This window comes from Diadema antillarum, unplaced genomic scaffold (genome assembly GCF_040938485.1).
Source record: "Diadema antillarum isolate AM-2024a unplaced genomic scaffold, OU_Dant_1.0 seq00001612_RagTag, whole genome shotgun sequence".
NCBI lineage: Eukaryota > Metazoa > Echinodermata > Echinoidea > Diadematoida > Diadematidae > Diadema > Diadema antillarum.
The window spans coordinates 808,897-827,589 of NW_027272325.1; the positions used below are offsets into that span (position 1 = coordinate 808,897).

Genomic DNA, 18,693 nt, shown 5'->3' on the forward strand with positions numbered 1-18,693 from the left:
TGCATTACCAGTTTGTTTCTTATTTATGTCTATGCATCATTATGTTTTATGCATTTTATACATTATTCATGTATAATACATCATTGTATATTATTGTCCGACACCCCTCCGTTTGTGATGAAAGGAAAGTAAAAAGAAAAAGAACGAAGACGAAAGGAGAGACAGGGAGAACGTATGATACACATACTCAACACACACAAACATAAGCGCACGCGCGCGCGCACACACACACACACATGAAATGCAACTGTTGCATCATTCCGTTTATTATAAGTACTACTCTGAACAACATATTAATTATGCAATGAGGAAAACGTTTTTATTTGGTTTATTTACACATTCAAGGAATATCTCCATCAATTTATTCTTTTTTAATTCATTGAGGTAACACGTCTGTTTCACTATACCACAGATTTATTGTATTTTTTCATATCACGTTCATATAGTGAATCATGATCACAAAATGAAAACATAAGTGAGTGCAAAGTTGTTGTTGTTGTTTTTTAGTTCAGTGAGTTATGAAAATGGAAGCCTCACATATATTTTGCATTTCTGGCGAGTCCTGGTCATGAGTATTTCATGTAAGATTGTTCTTGCTAAGACACCTATGATATCAAAGACACTAACTATCTCTATAAAAGTTCAAAATATTCCAGGGACAACCAGTCAGTATCACTGACATCAAGAGAAAGAAATATGTTGCCCTTTTGTGAGTAGCTATGAAAAGATTAACATTCATGAAGAAATGCGGACTGTATTATCTAAAAGAGCAATAGCGGAATCAAACACTAATACAAGATGTGCTAAGTATGCCAGGGAACTGACTTCAATGGTGCAGGTCTACAATACTCACCAAACACAAGAGGTACTACATCACAATCCACAACTTGTTGTGTTATACCACAGTTCACTTCTTCAAGACATTCACAATCAATCTTTAAAACTTACGTGTGCTCTTTGTATCGCACAAGAATGAAACTGAGGCCGTATCAATTATTATTTATATTGCTTTGTTCTATCACTTCAATTACTGGGCTCGGGCGCCGGTCTGAAGTACTGGTACCACCAGCTGTCGCTCACGTACACGATTTCGTCCAGTAGCACAACGACGCCCTCTCCCGGCGCCAGGTGAAGCTTGTTGAGCTCGACCCGCGAGCTTTCGCGCTCGGTGTTGGTGGCGACGACAACGGTACCCTGAATGGGCAGCTGGTTGCCATCGTTGGTGTGGTAGTAGTCTTCTTCGCTGTCTACGTTACCGAAGTTTAGGGCGATGAAGAAGCGTTCCCTCGTGCGGAGAACCTCGCGAACATATGCAAATACCTACAAACAGGTGAGTGATCAAAATGGCAGAATAGTAAAAATCAGTATAAATCTATTAGATGTGTTAGGTTCTTCTTCTTTTCGATATCTTTAATATCTAAATCGTACGCTCTAAAAGAACGAAATGGTAAATCCAACATCTTAAATGTTGTTTCTCACTGACCCTTTGTAATATGAACTTTAACACTAAAGATGCTGGATTTACCATTTCGTGTTTAAGCTAAAAAATATGAATGGTATAAAAATTCAACATTTGCGGGCTAAATGCAACATTTACAAAAGGTTGGAGGAGAGACAACATATCATTTTGAAATATTGATTCACCATTTCATTTCTTTAAGTGTACAGTCATGTACAATGAAACATGCTACACAAGCTTCTCTGAGAGCATTTCTGTATACCTGAAGACATAAGGATAAATGATAAAGAGATGTCACTTTGACACAATCATAAGTGTTTGTAATTGTGGTACTGTGACATCACAAAAATGAAAAATTGTGTCCAGTGAACCATCACAATGTGAATAAAACATTGTCAAACCAAAACAGTTTTGGAAAGGGCAGCCCCTTTCATAAACTGAAATGGTGTTGAGGAGGCATAGAGGCCTTTTTTTTTTAGGGGGAGGGGTTGGGTAGGGAGTTGTGTTTATCAATGTGGCAAATTCACCAATTTCTAACAAAATGTCCTAGTTTTTGCGACGAGAAGATGAAAATTTGACATCAGTTAAGCTGACCTCCTGAAAAAAAGAAAAGTTTTCATTTTGTCTATAATTTATTTGTACGACTGTGTGCTGAAAAAATACGGCATTACCTGAATATTGTCAGTGTTTTGAGTCGCCTGAAAACGAAAGGTTTATAGTTTTGACGACAAAGTCATCCTTTCTTAAAAGGTATAAGTTGATTTGAAAATCTAGCCTGTTACATAGAGTAATACTGTATTTCGCTTGAAATTCTCTGAACATCGTGACGTCATTTTCAAGAAACTACTTTCAATGCGTCCGTGTCAGAGAAACATGTCGTGGAAACATCCATAGAAATAAAAGAACTCTAATCAAACTGATTAAACCGAGACATCTAATACTTCATACACAATATGCACCATAAGACTTCGCCATACTGCACACCGTGCACCATACCACGTATACAGCATAGACTACCACACCATAGCAAGCCACATCAAACTACGGTGTGATCCTCATACCAGACCAGACCACACCACACAGCACCACATCACACCACACCACACTGTGCTACACCGCACCTCACCACACCGCACCACACCGCACAACACTGCACCACACCGCTACGGCGAGATCATCACACCACACCACGTCACACCACACCGCACCACACTACACCACACCACGCCATATCACACCACACCACTCCACACCACACCACACAGCACCACACCACACACCAGACCACACCATGCTGTGCTACACGAAGCACCACAACAGGCATACGAACAAACCTCGTCTGAAGACATAATGTAGGTTATTCTATCGGAGTGGAACGCGCGGTTGTCACGGCGAAGCTGCGTCATGCGACGGAACACGCTGAGTACCGAGCTTTCCTCTTCCTCTTGGCTCTATGCACGAATATTACAGAAAAAAATAAACAAACAGCAGTGAATTCATCATTAAATTATTTCATATTTGTGAAAACATGGCTTGGGTCATATGTGAAGTACACATAAGTTTCAATTTATTCCAACCACCTATTTCAATAAGAGTTATAACGTATCCGTCCTCACTATAACCACCTTTTTTTTTTGCGGGGGGGGGGGGATAAAGGTCCCTGTTTATTCAAAAGATGTCGGGAGTTTGCCTGTTAAAAACAATCGCCGCATTATTACCGTCGCTATTAATTGTATATTTCATAATAATGTTCTCTGCAGAAAAATAGGGTATTAAAACAATAATGCCATCGCAATTTTTACAGCTGGTAACTCAATTTTATGAATATGTAAATTCTCTCTGTGAAGACTTGACAATAATAAGCGAGCAACAAAGTAACATCAAACCAGCATTTGGAGAATCTAGATACCGCTTACACGGGTCCTGCAGAAGTTACGCACAATGCTGAAAGTGACGAATGTGCTCCACGGACCCACTTGCGTATCATTATTATTATTATTATTATTATTATTATTATTATTATTATTATTATTATCATTATCATTATTGTTATCATTATTATTATTATTATTATTATTATTATTATTATCATTATTGTTATTATTGTTTAAATAATCAGAACCCTTTCGACGTTTATAAAAGACGAAGACGTAGCAGACACGATAAAAACGTTTTGTAACGTCCATTGACGTTTTTAAAACGTTTTCCAAAAAAAAACCTGTGCTTTGCGGTAAATGCTAAGTCGTATGTACGTTTTAAAAACGTCAATTTTATACGAAGACGTACGCAACCTCAAAAAGACGTTTAGGAAACGTTCTGAAAATGTTATGTGTTTGGTGGGAAGTGAGTTTTTGTGAAAATTTCTTTATATTTCCTTTATTTGTTGTCCACACAAACGTCATAATTTAACGTCTAATAGTCTCCTCATCCGTCTCAGTTAGTTTGCCGTCAAGGCCAAAACCAATACATGTACCGAACAAGTAAAGAGAAACTCACCATCACATTCACGTCTTGGTAGTTGGTGTGCACAGGCAAGTAAGTGGACATGTTGGAGGAGAATCCGGCGTTGGGCTCCGAAGTGTCCCACTGCATGGGAGAACGTTGGGGGTCTCGAGTTTTCGACCGCCACAATTGCTGCATTGTAGGGAAGAAACAAGTTAACACAAACCGAGGGTTTGAAAATAATAAGAATAATAGCAGTTTTGAAAATAACCCAATGATGATGGTGATAATGACAATGACGACGATAATGATAATAATAGTAGATAGTAATAATGATGAAAAAAATAATAATAATAATGACAATTATAATAAAAAACGATAAAGAAACGCGGGCAGAGGGGGTAAGACGTTTTCTTCACAAATATTGATTTGTCAAACAGAACAACGCTAACAGCATCAAAAACATCTTACATGGTTTCTTATCGTGATTGTACTAGTATTAGAGTTTAACCTTCTTTTTTTTCACGTCACATTCTTATATTCTCAACTTTTTATACTCGTTCTCATTCGTTTAGAAATATCTGTAACGATTACTCGTTCATTATTCCGAACTTCGATGTCAAAATTCGTAATCGGCATTATAACCCTTTTAAAGAATATTGTGATAGTGATCTCGTCGATTCCAAGATATTGTGATTCCGTATAAGAATAATATATCATACAGGACATCAGGTTGCCATCTAACAAATGAGTTTATCATCCACTGTAATATATTTTTAGTAATTGTCTATAAATAAGTAAAAGATATAATGGCCGTTTGAGTAACAACCGAGACAGGGGCGGATCCAGGATTTCCGTAAGTGGGGGAGGGGGGGGGGGGGGAGGGGCGCAAACAATATTTCTGGTGCTACTCCGGGTTTCATCTCACTTTTTCTTTTTATTTCTTTTGTTTTACCAAAAACTAAAGAGGGTGCGCGCATCCGGTGCGCCCCCTCTGGATCCGCCACTGCGAAACACTTACCGGATCACTGATAGCTCTTAGATCTTTCACTTGACTGAACTCGGTCAGTACAATGTCCTCCATACCAATCTCGTCACCATAGTAACAAATGGGCGTGCCGGGCAAGGTAAGGAGGAGTATGTTGGCCACTTTGCTGTAGAGTCGGTTGAGACGACTGGCAATGCGACTAGCTGCGTAGTTCCCGAGCTGGACGTGATAGGTAAAAAGAAGAAGGAGGAGGAGGAGGAGGAAGAGGAGCAGGAGGATCAACAGGAGGAGGAGAAGAAGGAAAAAATGCGATTGCTGCTTACTCAATCATCATTTGATTAAAAAACACACGCATACCAAGAATAAAATAAAATAAACAAAAACAAAAACAAACAAACAAACAAACAAACAAAATTGTCGACATGCACTCGTGGCATATCAAAGTACCGATACTCAAAAGTATGCATGATTTCAGTTAGAAATCACATCGTTTATATTTGCGAGAAAAACACAAATGTATTTTCAAAGATTATCTGCGATGTTTATCGCCAAAGGAAGTGATGATAAAAACACGATCCAAGAATACTTTCAACTGGCGTTTTCCCCCTCCTCATCACCGGTATGCAACGCTGTTCCATAAATAAGTCATTCATTATGATAGTCGTCTATAGTAGGTGAAGCCATTCAATTATTTTGTAATTACTGTATATAGGGAGATACTTTTCATAACTTTCTGTCTAGCACCCCTTTCACATCTACAGGCGTCTCCAATCGACCTCAGAAACCATCTTTCAAGTGCCTCTATCACTAACTTGCCGCACATTAGGAACTAATTATTATTTCGTGTAAATAGGCATACCTGTTGAATATGATACTGCATAAGATACGGTGATCTGAAGCATATGTGATGAAGTCGCCCTTTCTGTCTTTATAAAACTTTTATAGTGTAACGCCAGAACCGTGCGCTGTTTAGATTTTTCTTCTATTTTTTTCCTTTGCACATTTGCATCGGTTTTGTCTTTGTATGAAATACAAGCTCACAAAAGTAGCGCGGTATGCTCGAATTCTAGCGAAGCACGCCGAAAAGACAACTGCTTTTATCTCTGACCCAGTCACCGCCAAAGATAAAGACAATCATTTTAAACTTATATAAACCAATTGATCTTGATTTTTTTTTATAACAAAGACGATCATGTATAGAGAAGACGTACTCTTACATGGCTGATTTAGTGAAAGTTGTCCCAGCCCCTTCCTTATTCCTCACCTCTGCATCGTGGCTGTGGTGATATCTTCTTATACACCCAACACGTTAATAGTCATCTCTCCAAAACGTAATTGCTCATAATTATCACCATCAACTCAACGGAACTTTTGACAACACTATTAAGAAGATTCCTGCACAAAAGTTAACATTACTGATTGTGAGCAAGCAAAGTTGTTAGCATCATAACTTCCTTTCGTCACATCAAAGGACGCAAGCGGGCTGATTGCAGGTGTTCCCCCGTCAATGAACCAGCTCTGCGACGTGAGTTTTACCTGGAAGTTCGGCCAGTTGCCTTCTCTCGTCATCGATCCCATCCAACTCTTCACCAGAGTGTCGATCTCTCTACCGGTGACTTCCCCGCCGAGCCCGGAGGGGTCGCCGATCTCCAGGAGGTTGTAGTTCATGGGCAGGTCGGCCTCGGGGCTGTCATCCGTGCCGTAGAACGACTGCGCGTAGGTCGAGTTGCTACCGCAGTCTGTTAACATAACCCTGTATTATAGGACATAAAACGACTCTCATCAGTTTGCTTTGATATACGTACGATTTTTGTGATTATGCAATATGAGAGTAGGTACATGCAAGCACATTATCATTTCCACATAATGTAGGGGCCTATATACATGCATACATACATACATACATACATACATAATACACATTTAAACATGTAGACATGACATTGTAATATTTATAAGCAAACGTACGAAAGAATAGTCAAAAAAAAAAAATAAATACCATTTACGAAATCCATGCAATGTCATGAAACTTCGAAAGCCTAGAACGAATTTCATGAATTTATTCCAAAATTGAATGAGATAAAATGAAAACAAACAAAGAAAAAAAAACCAAAACATAGATACCTAATAATACCCTACATACTAGTACATGCCATGTATAATGATGTACATGTAATCGCAAATTGCAATTGCACATGAAATTGCTACCACCCCATAATACCTGTAGGTTCCAGCAGTTGAGTACTTGTAGAACACATCGTTTTGCCACTTTTGGAGAAGGTCATGAGCCTCGTTGCCATACTCAGCAGTATACACGTGCAAAGTTTCGTCGTATTGCTTAAAGAGAAGAATACAATTGAAATTGAAAAAAAAAGCGTACATGTGTAATATAGTACCTTTATGTATATGTTCTAAATATGAAGAGTGTGATGGCAAAATGGGATAAGCGCTATATTTTCCTTGTTTGTTGACAGTAATAGCAGATAATATCTCAACTTAACAAGAATAGAGCTAATTTGTTTTGCGATTAAACTCTCTCTCTTTCTCTATAGGCCATATATATATATATATGATATATACAATTGTATATATACATACATGTATATATGTGTGTGTTTGTGTCATGTGTTCGTGTGTGATGTGTGTATGTGTTATTAACAAAAGCAGGATTTGTCCAAAACTTGAACAATTCATAGCATTTGAAAGAATAATCATTGTCTGATTTCATTAACACCTCACTGATTGTGTTCTTTTAAAGCAGTCATTTTACTCAATAGCATTGTTCTATTAAGGGTGAATTTCCTTTTCAGGTTTACCACGGAAAAAAGATTTGAATATACAATTGTATCATAGATTGGCTACTGCTGTGGGACTGTTATAAGCTATAGAATTTAAGGGGATTACCTGCAAGGAGGATCCAGGATCCTGGTAGTCTGGAGTGGGCGGCTCGTCAGCATCTGTTGGATCCCTCCGTTCGTACAGATAATTAACCCCTCGGATGTTCAGACCGTCCACGCCAAGGGTAAACCAGGTCTCAAGAGCATCCTGTGAGAAGTAAAGGGTTAAAGGGTTTTTTCCCCCATTATTTTGCTCTACTACCTTTTCCGTTGTGTTGAAAGTCACACACTGTATCAATTTCTTCATTAGTCGAAACATTTTTTGTTTGATAGTGGTATCATGTTACATTAACCTGTGCCTATATACAGGGATGCATACATGCCCCGGCCCTGTAGTCTTTCGGTAGATTATCCCACTCCTAAAAAAAAAAAGGAATACAAAGTTTATTTGATGAAAATTGGTTATGGAATAGGTGAGACATCCAAAAATAAAGTAAAACAAAGCGATCATAATAAATGGTTGGTCACCTCTTTTATTAGAATCGCTCTGTTTTGGATATCTCAGCCATTTCAAAACCAATTTTCATCTAATAAATGTTAAATTTTTCATGGAATTACAAGAAGTTGTTCATCACCTCACCAAAAAAAGAAGAAAGAAAGTAATATATGATTTATATATATATATATATGTGTGTATATATATATATATATATATATATATATATATATATATATATTTATAATGCTTGTAAAATGGGTTCCCGAATTCATAGGCGTGAAATTTTACGGAGAACGGATATCTAATCTTGACCACCAAATTATACAAGTGAATATTATGTTACTATCAGACTACAGTATGTAAATATTGTTTTTGTCTTTATCTTTGTTTTGTTTTTGTTTTTATCAGTAAAGTGAAAACTATGTTACTGTCAGACTACAGTCCGTATATATTGTTTTTGTTTTTGTCTTTTTATGAAGTAGATATCAAAGTACTGCAAATAGTCACTCACCCGCCCCTTCCTCATCACTCCCATCATTATCGCCATTTTTTTTTCAGAATCACATTGTCATAATTATATTCATAACTTACGATATCTTTATTATGCGCTCTGTTTTAGAATATAAATCTAGTGCACTATGATACCTTATGTATATGTTCAAATTTCTTTTTCAGTTCTACAAAAAAAAAAGAGAAAAAATGTATAATGTGTTTTTGCCCCCCCGTAGCTTTTCTGGGCTGCCACGTGTTCAAGCAACCGCTTTCAGCGGCAGCCCTTCTTCTGCATTAGGTAATACAATATAGATTTTGCTAATGGAAAGTTATATACACATTTCTTTTCTTTCCTTCAATTATATATATTACACACACACACACACACACACACACACATATATATAATATTATTAATTCACCGTTATTTTTATGCATGTTTTCTGCGATATTACCGAAAAAAAATGGGCATGGAATTACGTTGAAGGATATGAATTAAATCTAATCAAATAAAAAATAGAAGATATATTATACCGATAAATGCCGCAGAACAGCTGGCCATCTTAAGTTGAAGTCCGGCTGGTACTCAGAATATTGATGGAAGAAGAACTTTTCCTCAGCGTTATCATGTGTCCAAGCACTGCCGCTGTAGAGACTTCCCTTTAGATGGAAATGACAGGAAGAATAAATTAAAGGGATGATCGAGAGTTGGTTTAGATGGGGCTTCAGTTTGTCAACATTTTAGTGAGATAATGAGAAACGTCTTACGAAATATCGAAGAGCAAACAATTCTTGCAGGACTTCAAAGTTTATTTGATGAAAATTGGGTTTGAAATGGCTGGGATATCCAAAACAAAGCTTTCCTAACGATTCACGAAAGGTTTTACTCTCACCTATTTCAAAACTGATTTTCATCAAAAAACTTGGGATACCTCTCAGTATATTATGCTCTGAAAAATTTCAAATGCGGTTTCTAACTATCTCGCGAAAATCATATAATTACAAAAAAAGTAAAAAAAAAAACTGAAACCCCATCTCGACCAAAAATATATCATCACCTTAGCGCAGAGACGGCACAGGAGTTGAGCTCAATCATTTATAATGATATCATAAAAAAGGGCAAGACACATTAAGCTCTGTAACTCTCATTCACTTCTTCTTCGCTTCCCTCCGTTTTCTTTGACCACTTTTTTATCTTTCTTTCATTCATCATTCTATCATTCTATCCATCTTTCTATTTATTAATTTATCCCACAAACTGTTGACGCTCTGCATATTGGGTGTGCTGCGTGGGCTGATGCTAATGGGAGCAGTGTAATGGGGCATTCAGTCGAAGCTCACCAGATCTAGTGAGGTGTTAAATGCAAGACGGGTTTTATATGTTGACTTTATAGGAAATCCGTCCAATTTTGAGGCCTCAATTCTTCTTCAAAAAGCCAACAAGGGGGGGGGGGGGGTGTTCGATGGATTATCATTTTCAAACAGAGTAAAAATGAAGCTTCGATGTCCGCAGAACTGGTCATCTTCCACCTTTCCATCACAAGTTAAAGTTCAGGTTAATGAACCAAGTAAAAAAAAGTGAAAAAATGCATTTATAACTCCATTGAAAATCGAGCTAAGTTACGAAATTTGAAAGGTTCATATTTTCCAGAAAATTGTGTCGTAGTGATATTATCATCCCTCTCTCATTGATCTGGACACAAATCTTTCGCTGAAATTGAAATATTTTTTAGAGAGAATGAAAACAATGAATTGTGTCTTTCGATTCAAATTATGAGTCATTGAAAAAATTTCAACTGGGATGTGCAAGGGAAAGGGGTGTAGGTCAATTACCAAAACTTGTGGTTACTTTTGTAAACAACGTAAAGAAGACTGAGTGAATGACATCATCGCCCTCTTCTATATAATGAACTTTTCAAAATTCCAAATTTGTCTCAATTTGACAAAATTCTTTATATAGAGGAGGGCGATGATGTGATTCACATTCAGACAAACACAAGGCTCAACCACCATCCAGCTTCCACAGTGAACATCGAAATGCTTTAACTTCTGTCAAGTTTATTGCCGACGGCGAGTGTATACGTACCCAGTTGTTATATACTTCGTTGGCCCAATAATAATAATCCGAAATTTCGCTATTAAGCGAGCGGTTGAAAAACTCGTGTTTGTCGCTAGAATGGTTGGGAATGAAATCCAGTATCAATTTGATGTCTGCAAGAAAAGAGAAGACACGGGTAGAATATTACTTTTTTTAATGAAAGAAACTCACTCTAAATAGTGAGACATTCTCATACAATACAATAGTGGGGTACATTGTATTATATCATTTTTGGAATCACCTCTGTCCACTATTTTAACCAGAAACTCTCAAAAAAGGTAAAGCATATTTCTATTCTAGATCATCTTGGTGGAAAATGGAGAACCCAGGGATGAACTTCAATGGTGGACGCCCAACCAAAGGAGCGTAAATCTCCCAAATCTCTCTCGCTGTAACCCTTTTGCCTCACTCTTAGAGACGCGACTATAAGTTGCGCCGTTACGTGGTATTATAAATTTACTTTAGGGCATGCATTTTTCAAAAGGATTACAGTCATAATATTATTAAATAAAATGAAGGGGTCAAAATAAATTCTACTTCAATATCTACTTCTGATATGACATTTATCAACATGTCGAGTTTATATAGGGTTAGGAAGTAGGCTGTACGACAGCGTATTTTCTTGAGATATGAGTAATTTGTACAGGATTAATGAACAAGTGCGATGATTGCTCTGGGGAAGATTGAACTGTAACGCCGACTAGTTTCTTTATTATGATTTATTAACACCAACAACAACCACAATATCCTATCCATATTCTTTAAGATATATCAGTGCCATGAGAGGTGATATGCATTACATTCGACTAAACACAATGAGAACGATTATTTCTTTTTTCAGTGTCATGAATTTGACTGATGGCGTCCTGCAGCTCGTATGGTTTTCTACAAACGCCTCATCAGGTTATCCACGAGGGATCTGTTACGCACACTAATCCTCTCTTGCACGAGGAAGACCTGACGACGGAGGGCTGATTATTGCACGGATATATAATCGTATCTCTCAGGCTTACAAACTACACAGCCTTTCTTTCTTACTCAAATCGTGCAGGGCCTGAACTAGATCGGACATATCGTCCATCGTCCCGAGCTCTGTGTCCACGTCGTTGAAGTCGACGATGTCTTCGCTGTTGTCTTTGCCACCGGACTTGTAGACGGCACTGAGCATGACTGCGTCGACGTGCAAACTGTTGATGTAGTCGACGCGGTCAATGATACCTGCAAAATTAAACCAGACACGTTTCCAAAGCTATTCAGGTCGGGAAATAATTTGATGATGAGAGCAACAAGCAATGTTGTTAATCGTATTACTAATAGCATTTGTTACAACGAATGCAATAAGAAACATGATAATGAATACGATAATGATAACAAGAGCAGGACTCGTTCTGCCAAAATTGCTATTCACTGAGTTTCCTTGTCTTAGTTTGTGTTTCAGGTTAAAGTACCTTTCATATAACTAACACTGTGAGACTTAACTCGCCCCAAAGTGCTCTCATGTCTTAGTAATCATGCAATAATGGTTTCGTACAATACGTGCATATTGATTCTCGCGGTACCGCGTCGAGTCAAACTATAATAACGGCTCGTTCGAATTTTTCAGAGCCCGCTCTGCTCTGGTACGAAACCATTATTGCATGATTACTAAGATATGAGAGCACTTTGGGGCGAGTAAGTCTCACAGTGTTAGTTATTATGAAAGGCACTTTAACCTGAAATACAAACTAAGACAAGGAAACTCAGGGAAACTTTTGAGGTACCAAAACTTTATATTATCTTTAATTCACATAATGATCAACATAATTACAACCACAATCAACAAAATTTTCTTATCATCTGTAGCTTGTAGACTAATTTGTGATGACTTGTAATGACGGTTTTTTTTTTTTTTTTTTTTTTTTTAGTTCTTCAAATTCAATGACAAGGGGATCGAGAATGAAGAAGAGGTGCGGCAAATGGAGTCTGTCCTGCTCAAAGAATACCTCTGATATCGCCGACGCCGTTCCCGTCGCTGTCTTGAAATGTTCGGGGAAAGATCTGGTAGACGACCGCCGACTGCCACCACGGCAGACAGCGGGGCGTGGTCACGATGAGGACGATGGCCATAGCAAGCATGGCGCACCACCCGGCCAGGATGATGAGGAGGCAAATCCAGCGAGCAGCTCGCCAGCCAGGAGTTTGCGAGAACTGGAGAAGTTCTTCCTTTCCCATTCCTGTTGGGGTGAGAAAAACAAAAACAACAAAAACATTACATGCAGATACCATTATCTGAATATCAATACCATCATCATCAGTTTATCACCATAATCATCATTGGTTATACATGTACCACCTTTCAATTCAATTTTTCCATTTGGGTATAAGTACTTTATTTCAATCAAACAAAAATATACATTTACATCTGTCAATTCATACACATCGTTTTAAAATTTCAAAGAAGTTGTACATGTAAAAAACATATAAAGTATTACACAAAATACATGTACGAATAATGAAAAAATACATGCTTTTCAATGGTGACAAAAAAGTAAATAATAAGAAATGGAAAAGAGTGATATACTGCGACGAGAAGCGGAGTTTGAAAGACGTGGATCAGTCAAAACAACGACAGCAACAATATACTAGCAACGTATATCGGCAAAATTAAACTTTGCCCCGTTAGAGCACTAATTGATAATTGATAAATATGTCAATGATAGTCCCACGAGCATGTTCTAAACAGAACTTGTTTTAAAGTACAGACAAAGTATAAAGTTTAGCTTAAGAAAAGATAACAATGTTATGGCATCACTAATGAGCATCCCATTGCCACATTTCGATTGTCGAGCTCAATATTGATACCCAACTGAATACCGAACAATTTAATGGATTCTCCATTTGAAATTCTTGTTCGTTTGTTTGTTGTTTGTTTGTTTGTTCTTTTTTTTGGGGGGGGGGGGTTATGTGTGTGTGTGTGTGTGTGTGTGTGTGTGTGTGTGTGTGAGTGTGTGTGTGTGTGTGTTTTGGGGGTATATGCGTGAAGGTATGGATGTCCGTGTGCTATTTCGCTTTGTGTGCAAGTTTTTCTTTTTTTTGGTTAAAATGACAAAATATTGAACAGAGCAATTGTAAAACTTTATAACATGTCCTCATCGATGAAATGAACTTACTTGCAGCCTGACCTTTGTTTACTTGCATGTGAATACACTTTACAATGAATGATTACCTTTCTCTCTCCCTTTTACGTTTATTCGACGTTAATATCTGAGTGTTATTTGGGCTCCTATCTATGAGCACTGCTTCTCCTCCTTGCATGCATTCCCACCGTCAAGTTCTATACTCTTCTTCCTTTTTTTTTTTTTCAAATTGCTTTGAATATAAAGGGTATTTTTGTTTGTCTTCTCAATGCACTCCTGAAATGATGTTGGATGAATTGAATTAAACTGACTCGACTTGAGCTTTCCGACATCCTTCTGGTGTGTTTGATATCCCTTGATTCAGATCATTCAGACTGTCTTTAATCGTCATACCAAATATTAATGCAATGCTTCATTGTTTTCATTTATCACGCACAATAATAGACCTCGGGCGATATAGAAGACACAAATGATGGATCGGAAAGAGGGAGGAAAGGAGATCTATAAAGAACATCAATACGATAGAGGAGATGAGATTTAGGAAGATGACCTGCGGAAGACTGCAGAGGAGACAGGAAGATAAAGTGCTGACGTCAGCGTACAAACATGACGTCATGCATCCATTATAGTTAATGCTATTCCATTGGAAGGAAGACGACTAGATTTGATCACGGCTGGAAGAAAAAGAGAGAAAGAAATCGATTTGGACTGGATGCCTGTTTCCTGGCATGCACCTTGCACGATCGAATCACAAGAAGCCCGCCTAGGGGTTTTATTTTATCAAGCCTGCCAAAATTGGCCCGCCGAGTACACATCGGGCGCTCCATCGTCCGGATCGAATGCCGGCATGGTATGATAAGTAGTTGGCCCCGCCGTACAGGGTGGCTTCTGGGATCTGGGAATAGTAATTGCCTTGACTAAATTATGAGCAAATGTGGTCTATATTGCATCGCAATATTCAAATGGTTTTGGATTAACGGGACAGCCAATGCATAGCAAATGATCCTCATAAGAGCAAAGAGTTCTAGACATGCTATACACATGCATGCATGCATGCACATTGTATTGTATTATCATGTTTGTAGTTTGTTTTGTGAGGTGAGGTTGGGGTGAGGTGGGAATCGTTTGAAATATAAGGATGCTTATAATTTATCCTTATTTGTTTAGAAACAAAACGGATGTGATGAAAGATACACGTAACGAGTTGATTGCTTTCAAAACTTGTACATGGTGAATTATGCTTTGATAATTTCATCATAATGTTGGTACAAGTTGAAGTTGGATACACCCCGTCACCAAACAACCCCATACTTTTCAGATAAGACGCATTGATTGTTTTGAAGGCAGTGGCCATTAACATTACTGGATGGAACATTAAATCAAGGTCAACCAAAGTGCCAGGAACAACGACAACAAACAATTAGAGTCAATCAACAACCAGATGGGATCGCTTTTAGTAATTTTCGTCAGCAAAATGGCGCTTATAGCAGAGAAATTAATATTTCTCTCAGTGTATAGGCTGGGACCAGAGGACAGACACTATATATCAGTCATTCAGTAGTTCGATATTCCGAAGGTTCGTTAGTCCGAAAATAAGAAAAAGGTTAGCTATTCCGAAGGCTCGTTAATCCAAAAATGAAACAAGGTTCGTAATTCTGAAGTTCGTTGGCACTCAACTTTTCATTCTCGAATTAACGAAACTTCGGAATAACGAACGTTTTTATTATCATTCTAGCGAACCTCATTTCATTTTCAAAATCACGAACCTAGGGTATAACGGACCTTTCAAATAGCGTCACAAATATTCGAATAAATTAACTTTTCTTCTTTTTTTAAAGAAATCGCTATCGAACACTATAGGGAATGTGTATGTTTCTGAATAACGAACCTTTGGAATACGAATATCACCCTTTTCAAGGGGTGGGGTGGAGTGGAGAGAGTAATATATAAAATGCCTCATATACACACGTGTTTATTGCTTTGTCATGTCATTATTCGAAGATTATTTATCAATATATGAGTGCGCAAATTTTTATTACTTGTTTGTCAAAACAACAAACTGAAGCTGAAGGCGATAACACGCATTATAAAGAAGGTCGGATAAGATATAGCTCAAAATTATAACGGGTGCAGATGATCGTACCTATATGACACCCAAAAGGTACACAGTGGCTTCATTATCAAACGGCTAATAGAACTTGTTATCAGGCATGGGTTTCTTATCTGAGTTCGTCCAAAATTAGGTAAAGGACTGGTACAAACCAGTCCTCTCTGTTCGTATAGTGGTTAATGATTATACAAAGTGATTGCGGTCCTTTGGTACGGAGTGGTATCTTTGAATTGATGACAATGGTGAAAACATAGTGGATGCTCTCTCATGCGGTAAATTCGTCACGGGGATTTTATTGATTATGCCTCTTTCTTATATGCCTTTTTGTTATTCTCCTTTCTACAGTCTTTTGTCCCACGCCCTTCAAAAGTTGGTAATGAACGGAAAATGCTTGCTGAATTAAAAGTCTTCTTGAAGTAACGTTTATCCTTCACCTGAGACAATAATATAATTCACAGTGATTCTTAAAGTATGATGCTCCAAAATAATACACGATGTGATGATTCATCCCCCTCCATTGTTAGGATGTTTCTATGCTGTATTATGAAAATTTGAATAATGAAATCTACAGAGTTTGATTGTCGACAGTCTCACAGTTTTGGCTTCCCAAGATGTGAATACATGGATCAATACCATCCCTCATGAGCCAATCTTTATCAAGAACTTGTTATGTATACTAAATTTAGGTGTACTTAGTTCTAATTCAGTACTTTCATAAATCTTCAAAAGTTTTAAAGCCACCCTGCAAACATTATAATAGAGATTGTGTACTAAGAGCAACTCAGTCGTATGATGCATTGTATGTGACTTGCATAGTTATAGTGTCGGCTGCCATGATTTTTCAACAGGGTACTCTTCACCGACACACCAATGCAAACACGTATACACACAAATGTACACAATATTAATAAGCACAGATATTCACACATACAATACTATACACTTAATATAACTTCAAATTGAATTAAAAAATAAATATTAGTGTTTAATATGTATATATTATATTATACACACTGTATTTATATCTTAATAATTACATATAATATACACACATTATATAATATCATATACTTTTTAAGCATGTACTATGCAAATGTACGCGACATGTCGTTTCTGTTTATTTCCTCCATCAATAATCATTTCCATTCATTTGAAACGCAATCGTCATGCACATGATTGTATTAATCGCACAATAAAACTCCAAGACGTCAGACCGAATGAACACGCATCACGAGGTATGATATCAAGAACATGATGCGACAGAGAGGCCCATGTTGATTACCAAAGGGCAAGCTTCAAGTATTAGTTTACTATACTCAGTTGTAACCGGGCCGTGTAAACATTACGCCCATAAGCACACACGGACTTCATCATTATTGTTGTGCGAGAAAAGACGAATCGCTGTTGCTACTCCGTCCCTTTTTGAGCCACAACATAACGATAATTTCGTTTATTTCTTTTTTGTACGGAAAGTACATGACCTGAACTTTTTTTTAAAAATTTCAAATGGAATGACGAAACAGTTATCCTCATAACACAGTGATAGTCATAGCCATGAATCTGATTGTGAAATGCAAGAAGCTTGTTATCAAACAAAGACACTCGTATTCATGTTTTATTGAAGAATTATGACAGCATGTTTGAGTATAGTTCATGCAATGTAATTCGATATTGTGATAGACCAAAATATTTCGTATAGCTTCTCATTCACTGAAATCACTCTGACCCATTCCCCAGTATGTCTCGTTTTCGAGGAGATTATTAGAATTATGCATTTGGTAGTAAAACCTTTACGGTATATTCGTCCCTGGCGCAAAAGATTGCCATTATCTTTCATATTTTGTTCATTTATTTATCTATTACCATCTCTATCATTAAAACAAATGAATGACATACCGGCATAGGGCCTGGTGCAGAGCTGTTTCTTCTTCTCCGTCGAGCCTGATGACGATCCCTGTTCGAGGTCGTGCTCGACCTCGGTGTACGTCGTGTCTCCATTCTCGGCCTTCTTGGCCGGCGTCATCTCCACGTTCTCGTACCCGTCGTTCTCCATGGCGATGTCGATCTTTTCACAGGTGATGACGTCGTCAACTCAGATGACACAGCCGATTTTTCTTCGTTTACCGTTTGTGATTTGCTCGTGGAAGACTATACCGGAATTGATGTCGACTTGCTCTGACGATTGCTCACTGTAGACTGTAGAGTAGATCTCGCGACAAGCCTTCCCTCTCTTCGCCCGTGTTTGCTTGAGCCTCTCGCGCACCCCGTTCAAAATCCAATAAGGAGGGGGGGGGGGGGGGTGTGTATGGTGTTAGGGTGTCATGGGAGTACGATCAAAGGTCTTCTTGCGTCAGTATACGGCAGCAGCTCGGCTTCTCCAAAGAGGTATCACACCTCCTTGGCGTCTCTAAACGTTTAAATACTCAATTTAGACAATATTACTAAAGTGCTGCAGTTCAAGGAGGACCACCTCAACATTAAACACACTAAAGTGTTTCAGGTGGACGAATAAAATATGATATACATACACACACATAAAACATACGTGTTTAATTATGCGGCTGTTATCAATACGGACCCTATTATCAGATATTAGATACATAGCAAGTAAGAACACATTATCATATTGTATATCATTCGTGACTATTATGA

The 18,693-nt window shown here is 37.8% G+C and overlaps 1 protein-coding gene across 1 annotated transcript; it reads right to left on the reverse strand.

Annotated features, from left to right (window-relative positions):
- Positions 1–308: 308 nt before the first annotated feature.
- On the reverse strand, positions 309–18,220 carry LOC139711112 (amino acid transporter heavy chain SLC3A1-like). The gene is made up of 12 exons (XM_071623027.1): positions 17,938–18,220; positions 12,798–13,028; positions 11,854–12,033; positions 10,804–10,928; positions 9,252–9,377; positions 7,794–7,934; positions 7,111–7,226; positions 6,426–6,642; positions 4,923–5,108; positions 3,956–4,093; positions 2,794–2,910; positions 309–1,320 (listed from the first exon to the last, which is right to left on the reverse strand). Exons 1-12 carry the CDS (start codon positions 18,092–18,094, stop codon positions 1,024–1,026), a joined length of 2,031 nt encoding a protein of 676 aa, XP_071479128.1. The 5' UTR covers positions 18,095–18,220; the 3' UTR covers positions 309–1,023.
- Between the last annotated feature and the right edge of the window lie 473 nt (positions 18,221–18,693).